This window comes from Apostichopus japonicus, chromosome 13 (genome assembly GCF_037975245.1).
Source record: "Apostichopus japonicus isolate 1M-3 chromosome 13, ASM3797524v1, whole genome shotgun sequence".
Classification (NCBI taxonomy): Eukaryota; Metazoa; Echinodermata; class Holothuroidea; order Aspidochirotida; family Stichopodidae; genus Apostichopus; species Apostichopus japonicus.
In genome coordinates, this window is record NC_092573.1 from 23,815,421 (window position 1) to 23,830,514 (window position 15,094).

Here is a 15,094-nt window from a genome sequence, read left to right on the forward strand (position 1 = left end):
ACAGCCATGGGTGATTTCCTCAGTTCTTTCTCGCCAATTTCCGGTGCAACGTACTTCAAGTTCTGTTTCTTCGTTCTCAACTATCATTGATCGTTTATGGGACTATTAAAGCCATCAAACATTTCATATCAAGCACGGCCAGGCGAACTACCATATGGACACTGGTGTGAGCCAAGTAAAGACCTCTATACACCGATACAACCTATAAGAGGGTTTACTAGCTTCTACTATAGAATATTTATGTAGGACCCGCGGAGTGTCGAACAATGATAAAGGGAGAGAGTAATTTGAGGGTTTAATTATGGAGACGAACCAGTTAATGATTGGAACATGTCTGATATAAATAAAAACCAATTTACACGACATGTTAACCAGTTAGGTCTGTGATATTTACAAATACTATTCAAATCAATGACCCAATTGTCGTCTGCTTACGATATAACGATTGATGAATGCTCTATCTACCTGCAGCAAAAACCACTTTCCGCGTCCCTTTTTTTCTGAACTGACAGACGAATATATAGTCTGTCACAACTGATTGAGCTTTGAGCGTTGAGTCTTTGTATATAAAACCGTTCGGTCTGAAAGAACCACTGAAGATTAAAGGTCAATTCGCGCCCAGAAGATATCTCCTCTCTTCAAATACCAAACCGTTTTCAGCCTCCTATACTCGTTTCTTCGGTATGAAGCTCAATCTGGACGTATTCCTGTTGGTCGTCTGCTGTGTGTTTCTTATGGTATGGAGTTCCGCTAATGGAGCTAAACCAAAGGTAAACTATAATGTTTTTCTTTATTAAAAACTTAAAAGGCAACTTGTCGCGATTTTAATGTTACATTATTGATGTTTTGATAAAACTAGATCGACTTTATCTTGACAGTGGGGGTTCATCTCGGTCTTTATACATGACAGTTTGGTAGTGAATTATGACTGCATGGTCGTTAAAGACTCCCGTCAAACGATGTCTACCAGAAATTAGTTTACGGAAGAGATGAACCTTCAAGAAATTCAAGTTGATGGAATTTACTTTGAGGTCAATAAGGGCCACACGGTTAACTGAAAGGGGGCTAACCCATTGATGCAGTTACGTGCCTTACAACCGTAAAACTTTGTGTAACATCAGAAGAAAGAATGTATACGCTGGGTAGGCTATACCATACCTGCTGAGTATAAGCATTTACTCCGTTGGTGTTAAATTCGATGACTTTTTTCAGTGATAACCTGCAGTTAGGGATTCAGTAAAGTGTTAGTCCATCGAGCGAAAGCATGCAAACGTACTGTACATTGTATGTCTGTGTATTTAGTACTGACATAAAGAAGAACAGATATAGGCCAGTATTATATATTTTTGGCGTTCTGGTATAGGACATAAGGTTATGTCGTTTCATGCACAGTATAAGCCTAAACAATTTCAATAATGTATAAACACCTTTATATGTCGTCGACCTTGATGTCTGTTTGTCTTCCTGCTCTAAAGTAATTAAGTATTTCTTAAGTACAAACGGCTGAATAATGAGGTTAATTCAACCGTAAACTGATCAACATGTATACTACCGTATATAGCAAACCAATGGTCATTCTCTCCGTGTCGTTCTGTTGGATACATATATAGGTTAATTACATTCTAAACAGTTGAATTCATACTCTGTATGTGTAAGTATATAGTGTGTATATTCCGGACTATACCTGGTAATTTTTTTTTTTCGGATATGGTCGTGAGGTGGGTATGATTAGCCTATATAATTGTCCATTGTGACATGTAGTCTGCAATGTGCGCGTATCTGCTTGTGTGTGTTTGTGATACTGTTCACTCCGACCTCATAAATCATGTCAATTGCTGATTGAATATACTGACATAATATTCATCATGAGTTGTCTGCAAATACGCCTAGAAAATCAACGAAAATGGTCACACATATTCCAATTTTAACACTCAAGTTCACAGCCACCGATTCTAAACTGAACATGTTTGTCCGTGTTGCGAGCCCATTATATTATCTAATTTGAACAAAAGGGAATTATCGTTTATTTCTATGGACGGATGCCTATAACTATGAGGATAATCTCTTCATTCGGAGATTGTACGATCGATTAAGAGTTTTCCATGTCGATTTGTTTGATTCATCGTAGGAAGTAAAAACAAAGATGGCCGCATGATAAATCATCATTGAGGAAGAAAACCTGAAAACATAACTTGATATGTTACCGGTAGCAGGTTAATAATCTCAAACAATGCCAAATTTATTCAAATACTAAAATCTGCACGTTGAAGGAATGGCTTTATGGCAGCCGCTGTGACGTCACGTATATGGGTAGGATTTCATATTGTATGCGTGCCCGATATTATATGAATCAAAAACTGTCTGGATGGGGTGATGATTGCTGGCGCGGTCCCAACACCATTAATGTTGATAAGGGTTGCTCGCTGGGAGACCGGAAGTGACATATATGGGGATATGTATATGTAGGAGGGAAGGGGATAACACACTGATCACCAAGTTTAGCGTGTCGCCAGTTATCATCCTTCATCCGATATGAAATATAAATGTGAAATACTATTATACAGCCATTCAGACGTCACGAGAGGGGAACGTGACTAGGGGCTCTATAGCCTCTGGGCGATTAATGGAACGGAACACGGAAAATATGAAATAGGTCTAAAGAACAATGTACTGTCAGGCAATAAAATGAAGACTTCAAAAAGGCGCCCGACGACAAAATGGTACGGCCGGGGACAGACTTGAGTCTCGACGCCAGCAGTAGCGGGTGCAAATAGTGGGGGAGGGGGAGGGGAGGGGCGGGGGATATGCCTCAGAATGTTGTCTGTGGAAGAACAACCAGACCCGCCTATACGCATGGGCGTCGGCTCCAACGACCCCGGGTTCACACACTCTCTTTTATCAAAATAATCTGTCATTCGCCTCCGTCCCTTATATAGGTTCAGCTTTTACCTAAATCAGTCGGGGTGGGGGGGGGGTATAGAATTAGGTCCCCGGCACTGCACGGGACTCCCCGTGCACCTTTGAAATCTCGTGCACACCACTGTACGATGCCATTGTAGTGTAGTGTTGTGTAGTCTACAACACAGCCATACAGTGCAGTATCAAACAGCATAACACAATACAGTGCAAGGCTGTGCAAAAGCATAAGCAAGGATACATAGTTTGTTTCCTTTTAAGCTGGCGTTTAGCCGTTATTTCGATTAATGCGTCCTCTCCAATTGACTTCTTGACTGTCTATGCTGGATACAAATCCTTGCCTTTCCGCAATGAACATTTTCACATAATGTTATGCTATTTGCATGTATAGAAGACGAGGCCCTGACACGGTTAATAAATTATGGTAACATGTAGGTCATCTATATTGGTCTGTATCCCTGCCGGGACGACTCATAACATACACAACATGAGCGCGGGAGTCATAAATATATAACTTATCGAAAGTCATTACCCTGAAAACGACTACATATATGTGTGTTTATATATATATATATATATATATATATATATATATATATATATATATATATATATATATATGTATATATATAATTTAAGTAGGTTGAGTTTAAATTACGGCCTATACTCTATAGTTTCAATCGAATGATAATATAAACCAATCGTTCAAGTTTGAGCTATTACTATTGCTATTATCATAAGAAATAATAGACGTGCTATTTAAGTACTTGGACAATGTTATCATAAACCATAACGGAAACTTATCACACATTGAATATTTAAAAAAAGGGGAACGGGGGGGGGGGGTTGTCGTACTTCTTTCACAACTGTCAACAAGTCGAGCGTAACTTCGCAATTGATACTATTTTGCTAGTATAATATTATTGTTTTACAAAGTAACCTTGTTCTTATCGCAATATCTCTCAGGAAGTCTATTAGTATAAGGATGATCTGCCATTATGAAATTTTAGTGTCAAGTATATATGTGCAAATTGCACTATTAAAGGTTAGATACATTTCCTGAGACAGTCTATTTCGCCTTTTTTCTTTTTTTGTTGTTGTTGTTGTCTATAAGTGACGGATTTAAAGATTATTTTTGCAGACCAATAACAAACCGACCCTTTTTCGACCTGTTTAATGATATATATGTTACGCCGGTAATGAAAGAAGGTAAACAACAAGTAAAACCTGTAATGAAGTCTATATAGGCCTATATATGTATATACTCAGGGCCGGATTTAGACATGTGGAGGCCCGTGGGCAACCTTCAGTGGTGGAGGCCCCCCTCCAGTGATCGCCGTCCTGGGGGAGGTGTGTAAGGGGAGGGGTATTGGATTTTTTCCAATAATTAAGGGTTCTTGGATGCGAAATGGTGCAGTATTTTGTGATTTCTGAAGTAAATTTTGTGATTTCTGAAGAATTTTCATCACGGTATGTAGGCTTGTTTGCCTGCAAAATTTTCAGTACAAGTAAAAAGGTTGCTACAACCTCTCTCACTCTCAGTACGAACGAGCAATCATGATCAATCATATAAACATGGATATAATACTTACAGTACGTATATTTACAGACCAGGCAGTTTTCGAGACTTGACCCTTGCAAAATCTTGGATCAATTTGTCGAAGTTAGTCTCTCTGAGAATGTCATATTCAATACTCATCAAGGTCAGATGACTGAGCCTATCATGACCCATTGCAGTACGGAGTCTGTTCTTAATGAACTTCAGTTTACTGAACGAACGTTCTCCAGAACAGTTTGTGACCATGAGCACCAAGTACATCCGTAGCATTATCTCGACATTTCCGAAAAAACTCACACCCGGGGCCTAAACTTGCTTTTAGCTGGACTGGACTAACATGATTCATGACGAACATGTTAATGCCAATTGCCAACTGCCCAGACGCGCACGGGCCTGTGTATGTGTGTGTAGAGGGGGTGAGAAGACAGTTGTTTCATCATTGCACATGAAAAGAATCAATTAGCAATACCTGTCTGAAACCTAGCGGGAGGTGATGACAGACGCCACTGTCAGGGTGTACTGAAATGTTTCAACCAAAACCATTAACCTAGTTCTAAAGAAAATAGACGTTGAGATTGATGACTTTGGATATTAGGCCAATCATGTTTGTCTGCCGACGTGTGATTTGCAATAACGGGAAAACAACCACTTAGCTGTTTCTACCGTTCACAAAGAGATACAATTAAAATTGAATATGACTTCAAGCGTATGCATGGCGTAAACCGCGCGCAATATGATTTTGATTGATGATATTTGTCAGCCTACATTTAATTTTTTTTTCTTCAAATTTCCCCTTATATATATATTTTTTCATGAAGTATGTGGAGGCCCCTTGTTGTGGAGGCCCGTGGGCAGCTGCCCACGTTGCCCATTGGTAAATCCGGCCCTGTACTTGGAGAGCAGAAATCTTCATCGTGTTGCTTTACAGTATATTTTTCACAGGACTTTTCACAGGAAATGGAGAAGTGGCAACATATGGGGTATGGATAAGAGGTTTATCGAGCATGTCTCATATGCCCGGTTCCCTTTGTCTCTAACAAGCTTTCCAGATTTATTTTGAGTACCTTTTGATTTCCCACAGTCGTTAACTGGCGGTTAAAAAGACTTGGTTATCGTTTTACAATCCGGACTTTTTTCCCCGGGTTTTTGAATTAATAAAATAGAATGCTATATTTTGTGTTTTTTTTTTTGATATCATGATTACTGACTGTTTGAACTCATTTATCATCGAAGTAGGTATATGCCTATATACTAACACAGGAAGTATATAGAGCTGGATCCTTGAAGCTGGATTTTATGTTGTGTAGGCCTATGTCACAATCTGCAGTGACAATAGCGATATAACAGTTAAAGCTAAGATATAGACTACCCTGAACTGGAGGTATAGTCTGCAACCTATATAGCGAGCGTCATCATAATAACTTACATGTTTACTCTCAAGACAGAACAAAAGTTCATAAAATGAGCTTTCGGTGGGGCACAAAGTTTCTTGGGTTGGATTAGTGATTAGTGATATGAATGTGAACAGATCTCTTTGTTAGGTAAGACCCGTTTGACTGAAAGAACGAACGATTTAATGGATACGGGAATGAATTAATTAATGTCCAAACAATGATGGTATTAAGGGATGATCTTTTTTCTCCTTTGTTTTTTATGCCGGGGGGGGGGGTGGGGGGAGTTAAGTTGAATATTTTCAAATGAAATGGTTTCAGAGTTAAGGGACTCTTTACCCTGCTTATTCTTATCTTCAGAGTGCTATGATTTATGTCTGTGCACTTGATCAGCCGGCTTTATCTAATGGCATATGTTGCTGCCACAAACAGTCAATCTTTTCTTTCTGTTTGATGCGGCGCATGTTCTGTAAAAGGTGGATTTCATTAATGTTCTGAATGTTAGCATTCATGTAATGTTTTAAATATGATATATATCAATGTTGGCCTTTAACAGACGATATGGTTATTATTGCATAGGCCTACCGCCTACTAGACATTGATGAACTATGTAACTATGATAGCCTACACTATCTTAGACGAATGAAATCAGTCAGACTCTTTGAGCAAGGCTTTAGACTTTTTCATGATCCTTCCGGTTCTTGCATTTTCGTTCATCAATCAGTCCCCAGAATCTTCCGAATGTCACGTTGCAATCACAAAAAATCATCGATTTTTGATCAGTTGCACAAGCCCTCAGTGTAGTGTTTGCACGTTGTAACCCCTAACCTGGCACAGAGTTCAGTGACGCAAAAACGTATAACAATAGAACATTTGGCACATGACACAATAATGCTCAAAGAAGCATATTACCCCGGGACAAAAAAGAATGGGCGTCATACCTGTACCGGGAGAGTTATTATAGGCAGATATAGGATAACAAATATATTTTTATCGGCTGATATATTCGCATTTCATAAATTGATGTTATATTAATTTCATTATTTATTATTGTCATTGGTGGATGAGGGTAATGAGGTGGAATATCAAAGACACTATCATGCACAGAAAAGGAGGTTACGTATATATATATATATATATATATATATATAGACTATACTCAGTAAAACATCTTCACTGTGTCATTGGCTATGTATAGCCTACTTTTTTGATGGTATATGGCAAAGAGGACGAGAGCTCATGAGTACCGAGGTCCACTAAGATACCACCTCCTCCGCCATCTCCTCGCTCGATTTCGACCATATACCCAGGCCGTGCCCCATTGCAGACCATTGTGCACCCCCTCCTCCTGTCTTAGTTGACTTATACCTATATGTAAGTAAAACTCACACGTGGCTGGAACATGTTCTTTTTAAGAAAAGTCACCCAAGAAAATAGCCTGGACACGCAAAAAACCAAACAACTTATTATAGCCGCTCTCAACCCCTGCACGCAGCCCCCTCCCCTCCCTTACATCGAGAATGTAACCGTATGATCACGACGATGTTACATCAAAATGTGTATCACACTGAAAGGAAACAAGTGATGAAAAGGTGCTCAATGAAACTTGTTCAGTTTAGAAGGGCCTTAACGAAACTTGTTCAGTTTAGGTCAGCTATTTAACTGTATATACTGCAGTCATTTTCTTGGTATGCTTAGCCAATGCTCAGCCTTCACGGTTAGTAATTCACACAATGATCAGATTTAACACACCAAAGAACACTTTTAAAATGTTTCTGTTTATGACTACACTAAGATGTTTTTTTCTTCTTTCTCTGAATCATCGGATTTATCAAACGATACATCGGAAATCTATTTATTTAAAAGATTTCATTTTAAGCTTACTATTCACTGGAGTTTCTTTACGATTTAGTGATTTTTGCCCTTCTTTTCCTTGAAGAGTTATTAGTGAAGAGAACCGGATAAGACCCTGGTTTACGCATGAGAGTGTAGGTGTAATGAATATATAGTTGTATGAGGAGTATGCAGAGTAAGAAGTTCGAAACCGATAGAATTAAGTTGAACAAAAGCATTAAAAAGGAATAATACTGATGACAAATGTTAGGCTGAAGTCGAGTCTCACTGAATAACGAAGCATACATATATACCTTAACGAATAAAATCACATGCAGGTGATTGCAACTTCCTTAAAATGTGGGCATATAAATAAATTAAAAACATAAAAAATTGATGTTTTTCTTTGGTATTTGCTTTACGTCTTTTCAAAAATCTTGTCGCCTAGCCTAAATCGTCCTGTTAGTTTAATTTGTTCTGCTTGAAAAGTTCGGATGCAATACAGATGAGACAGGTAGAAGACATAGAGAAAGTGAGGAAGGGGTGGACGGTGGTGTGATGGTTGGACGGGTGGGTGGGTGCGGGGTGGGAGGGAGGGAGGGAGGGATGGGTGTAGTTGACGGATACGAGGAGGATGGAGGGGACGAAATTGGATTGATGGGTGGAATAGAACACGACGGTATTAGTAAATTTGAGCAATCTTTGCCGGATATCTCTTTGGCTATAAAAGCCTTTGACTGTTGACAAGTCTTATAGTCAAGACGTATAGTTGTATAGCACATAACTGTGAAGACGGTTATAACTCTCATGTTCTTGAGCACTGAGAAATATGGCTGCATATACTTGATACACTATTTAACTATCTATATACTGAATAGCTGCGTATCGAATGTGTGCGCAAACTACGCACAGGATTATAATGTATAATGACCTCAAATTCAAGTGTTTGCATATTTTATTTGAGTTCTACATTTTGTATGAAGATAGTGATGATAATGTGTCGTTTAAAGCGACTTAAGAAAGGTAACGTGGCAATTGAAGGTACTAGAGTTCTGTGCAAGGTCACAGACAGCTGGTATATATCGTTGTATACATTATGAACCGACAATCAACCCTTAACACAGTCTGCAGGAAGTATGAAATCATAACATTCGATAAGATATTACTCATATTAACTTATATGATAAGAATCTATATAAAGGCCTACCGCTGACATCGTATACTACATGTTGCTTCCTTGTCTGACGTTTTTTGTTTTCTTTTCTGGTTTCTGTCAAAAATAATGTCAGCAAAAAAAAAAGTGGATTTTTTTTCTTCTCAAGCCCAAAGTATTACATTGGGGGTTTGCATTGCGCTCTTGTTCGACAAGATGATATCATGGCATAGCTTTATATAGATATTCACATATCTCATGATACATACACCGGTACGTTCTAAACAATTTAAATTTATTTCATAACCTAATTTAGAGCAGAGGTCAGTCAACCACTTAAAAATTACCCATTTTTATTCTATAACCAATTCTATATCTGGTACATAAGGTCGAGCCTACGTCGTCACCTTATTTGCGGCGGCAGTGATCGAACCTTGCCATATTATATACACAGGATAATGTATGGGACGCCAAATGCGCAACGTCAACCGTGCATGGCGAACTATATACATCATGGCAATGCACTTAGCATTTACGTTCTGTGAACCCAAATATCTACATATGATCATCAGATTCACAGACAGGTGTATATATTTTCACCAAAGTACGGGATGGGGGATTCTTTATGGCGTTAAACTTTCAAAGGCAACTGACTTTCTAAGATTATTGAACACTCTGTATGATGTAATCAAATAGGAAGATATATTTGGGGCTCAAATCTTTTCGAATCGGAAACCATATACACTGCACACAAATATAACTCCTTACTATTGCTGTCGTCTGCTGGACAATCTATCTTTAAAGAGAAGAACTACTTCACATACGTTCACCATCGATTAGCGGTACTTTTAATGAAGAACAAAGCTATCATCAATGTCACAAAGTGTACCGGTAAAGTCGGCACAGTTTGGTATATACTTGTGTGTGCTACACAGTCAGTTTGCCCGTGACCGCACTCTATATGATTATCCTTATAGTGATGTGATTGCACAAAAACTTAGTGTAGAGATGGCAACAGAGACTAGGGATAATGGTTGCCCGACCTGATTCCAACCCTTCCCTCCTCACATCCACTCAGTCCCATTCCCCCACCCCCATCCCCTCCCATGCGGACTACTTGGCTTACTTGCGCCCAAGTCACGTTTTAATCAGGAGAGGTATTCCTCAAAGCACTGCAACATATAGATGTTGAAGCTTAGCAAACTCTTCTTGTGTTCACAGTTCTGAATCGTGTATTACACTCAGAAATTACGAATTTGTGTTTTTAAACGGTGTGTGCATATAGTAAACGACACGTGTGACTACATACCAGCCCCGTATATCATTAGGTACAGAAATATGTGTTTAACATATCTTTAAACCTGTTTTGTTTTCAGAAACGAAAGAAGACCCCAACTCGTGAACCCCCTCCTGATGGTAAGAGATCATCTCTCCCTCCCTCTGTCTTTGTAAGATTTATAAATAGCTTACATCTGTACATCATTGTAGCATACGGTCATAGCTGAAAAAATGAAAACGTGAAATAAACGCATATCTATGCTTTTTACACTTAACACCAAAATTTGGCTCGAGTTTAGTAACAATGAGTAATACTCCTTGCATAATAGAGACATATATCATTGACTGTGTTTGGTTTAAGATCACACTTTTCTCTCCCTCTCTTATTATCGTCTTATTAGACGCATGTGACCTCAGATGTGGACAGGGAGCGAAGCTAAATACACAGTCTTGCCGATGCGTTTGTCAAAAGGGCTACAAGTATGACGAATATTATGAACGGTGTAATGGTGAGTTTATCAATTTTTAATATTTATCAAAATGATAACAAATATTATATGAATAGTATATCATATCAAAATACAATGTTATCTGTAGTATTAAGTCCAAGCATGACATCTGTGGAAAAAGTGGAATATTCACATGACCATGCAAGATGATCAAACTTGAGTTCCGTCTGCTCTTCTAAATACTAAATGACTGATCATTGAATCATATCTTGTCCAATACCAGAACTTTCGTTCTAGTCAGAGCTAGCCACGACCTTCTTCTGAATAGGGGGGGGGGGAGGACCTATCCAATAATTGGGGTTCCTTCTCGCTGTACAATAACTTCCATATATATGCAGTCCTCTTTTTGCTGTAAGTATATAGACCTAAATAGGGACACGTGATCCGATGCCATGGACCCTCTGATAGCATCTTGCTCAATGCAATTATTCTCCAGCAAACGCATGTATACAAACACCATACCTTACAACATATAGGTCCTCCTCCAATCCATGATATGATTATTTAGTGCACATGATCCCCCCCCCCTACCTCCCCCTCTAATTCAGGAGTTTCTTTAGTGCATGAACCGGTCAACGGATATTATATATATACGCAAGATATCTGTATAGTGTCAGTACATTGCTATCGTCCAATTAATACATTATAATTAGTAATATTGTTTTACACTAACGTTACATAACTTATAGTTTCATTCACATGAGAGGAGGAGAGGATACCCATAATCTAACCTTATATTTTTTTGTAGATTTTTATGGTGATTGACGTGCTCCCAGTCAAGTCCAAAACAACTACCATATATTAAGGCATATTATTACCATATATTAAGGCATAACTTGTGTCATGTGCAACAGTGAGGAACATGTATACATAACTTGGCGGGTTGAAAGGGCTCTGTGCAATTTTATCGAATTTTTGGCCTGTTCTGTTATTCTGATATATTTATTTTATTTGAAGTAGTCAAGATTCACTTTACCTCGAGCGTGCATGTGTTTGTTTTCTTTGCTCATGTACAGATGTTGACGAATGCAGAGAAAATGAAGGTAAATGCCAGGGCACCTGTTACAACTCCGTTGGTTCCTTTGAATGTCGATGCGGTGTAGGTTATATCCTGCACGCAGATGGCTGGCAATGTCTCCCTGAACCAAGGTTTGCGCGTAAGTACTTAAATCCTTTTTTTTTCTTCAGAAAAAGGAATATAGCCCAATAGACACGATGAAGTACCTATACCGTAAGATAAAGGCTGGGAACGAATGGTCGCGTGTCATTGTGATATATCGAGTGACGTGTTGTTGTTTCGCGTAATGGCTCGAGTCACTAAAGTTCAAAGAGTGAATTGCCTCGAACTAGTTTGCAATTATGTTTTTCCCGTCACAAAGATATAATACATCTGACTCGACTCAATAATGACTCGACCCGGGTCAGGAAAGTCACTACTATGGCAGGGGCGTCGGAGCCGGTATGGCAGGTCCGGCGAACGGCGGACCAATATTCACGGCGCAAAAAAAAAACAAAAAAAAACGTAGGACTAAGAAAAAAAATGGCAAAAAATAAAGAACCAAAATGAAACATACTTCAAAATGTGTTTCAGAAGATTAGTCGGGTGGCAGGGGTCTTGTTTTCAAGCTCGGGAAGTGCCATTTCCTGCAATATGGAAGACAATTTTTTTCAAAATTTTCTCCATTACGCCACGCGCCAATCATGGTGGCGCGTAGCGTAGTTTGACCTACCAAACGTCCCCGATAATTATGATAGATGGCCACACTCTGATCTGCCGTACCAATCCAAAATAGCTTCCGACGCCCCTGTATGGTAATGAATCGACTCGACCTTACGGCCTGATTGGACTCTGCATTTCATCATTTAATTATATACATTTTCAGCCCGTATTTCAATCTATAAATTTGGGAATTTGACGATTTTGAGCAAAACTGATATTAAGTAGATTTAAAGTGAGTCCGCTATCTTATATACAGTCGTACTATATTGTACAGGTCTGTATATCGTTGTCACTTACTGATTTGTACTCTTACTACAGTACGGGACTTAGTCTACTGTCTAAATCTATAGTATATTGTCTTAGTCATTTGTCTTAGTCTATTGTACAGGTCTCCATATCGTTGACCTTACTGATTCGTACTCCTACTATAGACAGTATGGGACTTAGTCTATTGTCTTAATCTATAGTATATTGTCTTAGTCAATTGTCTTAGTCTATTGTCTTAGTCTATTGTACAGGTCTCCATATCGTTGCCCTTACTGATTCGTACTCCTACTATATACAGTACGGGACTTTGGTTGGCCTCGTTTCTTCTTGTTTTTCTTTTCTCTTTGTTTTCTATTGTTCCTTGTTGTAAGTTAGTATAGGATGACAGATACTATACTGCAAGGTTAGGCATTCATATATACTCACGCTTACTGAGCCTCTTATAGTAGTAATCATATAGGAATTCTATAATCGTACACGTAGTACTCGTATATACTTACATCGGCGACTCTGCATCGTCTATAGCACACCGCGGCGTCTATAGTATTGTATAGTCTATAGTACATCGACATACTATACTATCTCATCTCATCTAATCGGTAGTAATATTCGCCACTATTTTAATTCACCCTGAATTATTTGTCATGTCAGTAACCTATACCACCCAAAGAATCATTAACTATATATACAGACTATCAAGTTACCAATGAAGGTACAGAAACCAATGTAGATCAATGTTAATCCCCCTGTTTGCTTATTATTACGTAAATAGCACCGTCTCCCGCAAACCATGAATATGCAGAAGTACGGTATGGTATTAAACCGTTGTACCTCGATGAATCTCTGCAAAACATATACATGCAGTACTTAAAGGATTGGTTCAGGTGTCTGACATGTATTAAAAAGACAAACAGAACAGTGGAGAAACTACCATGATAGCATGCTCTGTTAAGGGGATATCACACTTTGAAGATTTCAAAATTTCTTTGCAAATGACTGGTGTATAAAGACTAACTGTGAGGGTGGGATGTCACACCCTCACTTCCTTAACATGTGTCAATATATTTCATTAAAAAATAATTACATTTTTTGTCACAAATCTAAAAAAATATAATCAAACATGCTTCAGATGTTAAATCTCAAATACTTCCCTTGACACATATGAGATCTCCTGACGTATCTTTTGGTTGCAAGTCATAAAATCTTACAAAACATTTTAATAAAATAACAAAGACTTTTCAGGACTGTGAGGATATGACGTCACAGCTAGTCTGATTTCAGCAGTTTCTACACAATCAGATAGAACTTGAATATCTCCTAAACGGAAAAAGATATTTGAGTAATATTTTCACTATTGGGTTTCTTTTATTGTCCTCTTTCATATAAGATAAACATTTGTGACACCTGAACTAGACCTTTAATTAATAGCTCACGGACTGAACGCTTACATAGCAGATATCATGTGATTTAAATAAAGGTCAACTTGGGATAATGATCACGTGACAGTTCCTTCCTTGCGTGGATGGAGTTGTTAGCGTCGTCGACATGTATGATTCGGGTAAATTGCCAGCTATTTGCACCATTATTGGAAGGAAGAAATAACTTAATGCACGTCATTCATACGGAACAACATCAGTCAGTCACGTGGTTGGGTGTGTGTGTGCGTGTATTAAACGTGCCATGTGATTCTAACGGGAACTAGTAGATTAGTTTACATATGTTTCTTTACAACGAAGAAACAAAACTAAACGAAAGGAGAAAGACGAAAGAGGAAGGGAACATTCTTTTATTGGTATTGTAAGTGTGCCTCATGTTTATTCAGTGTGTGAGGTCATGCCCTCTGTTTGGTCGTTCCTGCATGTGGCATGGAAAGATCCAGGGACCTCACTTGCATTCTATGCCAGTGTGGGAATGACACGAATGCTTTAAATAGACCACATCGAAGCCCCGTTTGTGGGGTTTTACGTCACATTTAACATATTGATTTTAGGCCAATGTTTGACGCATGCGAAAACTGCCTTTAAATAACAACCAGCGGTGGATGATCGCTTCCTGTTCTTATAATTGATGGTACGATAATGAGATATGTGGTTCATTTATACTTCCATTGTGGTCTACATATCCATTCATCCTTGTCATGCCCTGATAATAGGTTCATTCGTTATAAGCAGAAAGACCGCAGCTACCAGGCTTTTACATATATACCTGTCAACAGACGGTGGCAACTATTGGTACTACCTGAATGAATAGTTGTAACTCAATGGCTAGGAGCAGTAGGGCCCGGAGTACAGCGATATAAATGCCCCGTGCGGGTTGGGGCGGGTTGGGGCGGGTTGGGGCGGGTTGGGGCGGGTTGGGGCGGGTTGGGGCGGGTTGGGGCCGGTTGGGGTAGGTTGGGCCTTGCATGGGTGAGCTAAAAAGTGATGTTTTGGACCTCCAGACGCCCGGATATTTCACTCTCGGGTTTCC

At 38.9% G+C, this 15,094-nt stretch overlaps 1 protein-coding gene across 1 annotated transcript in view; it reads left to right on the forward strand.

The window, feature by feature from the left end:
* Positions 1–15,094, forward strand: part of LOC139978197 (uncharacterized) — a 29,237-nt gene continuing 14,143 nt past the window's right edge. The window contains exons 1-4 of the mRNA XM_071988135.1: positions 1–770; positions 10,228–10,267; positions 10,531–10,638; positions 11,655–11,795. Coding sequence (XP_071844236.1) covers positions 684–770; positions 10,228–10,267; positions 10,531–10,638; positions 11,655–11,795 — 376 coding nt within the window. The 5' untranslated portion in view covers positions 1–683. The remainder of the gene's footprint in view (positions 771–10,227; positions 10,268–10,530; positions 10,639–11,654; positions 11,796–15,094) is intronic.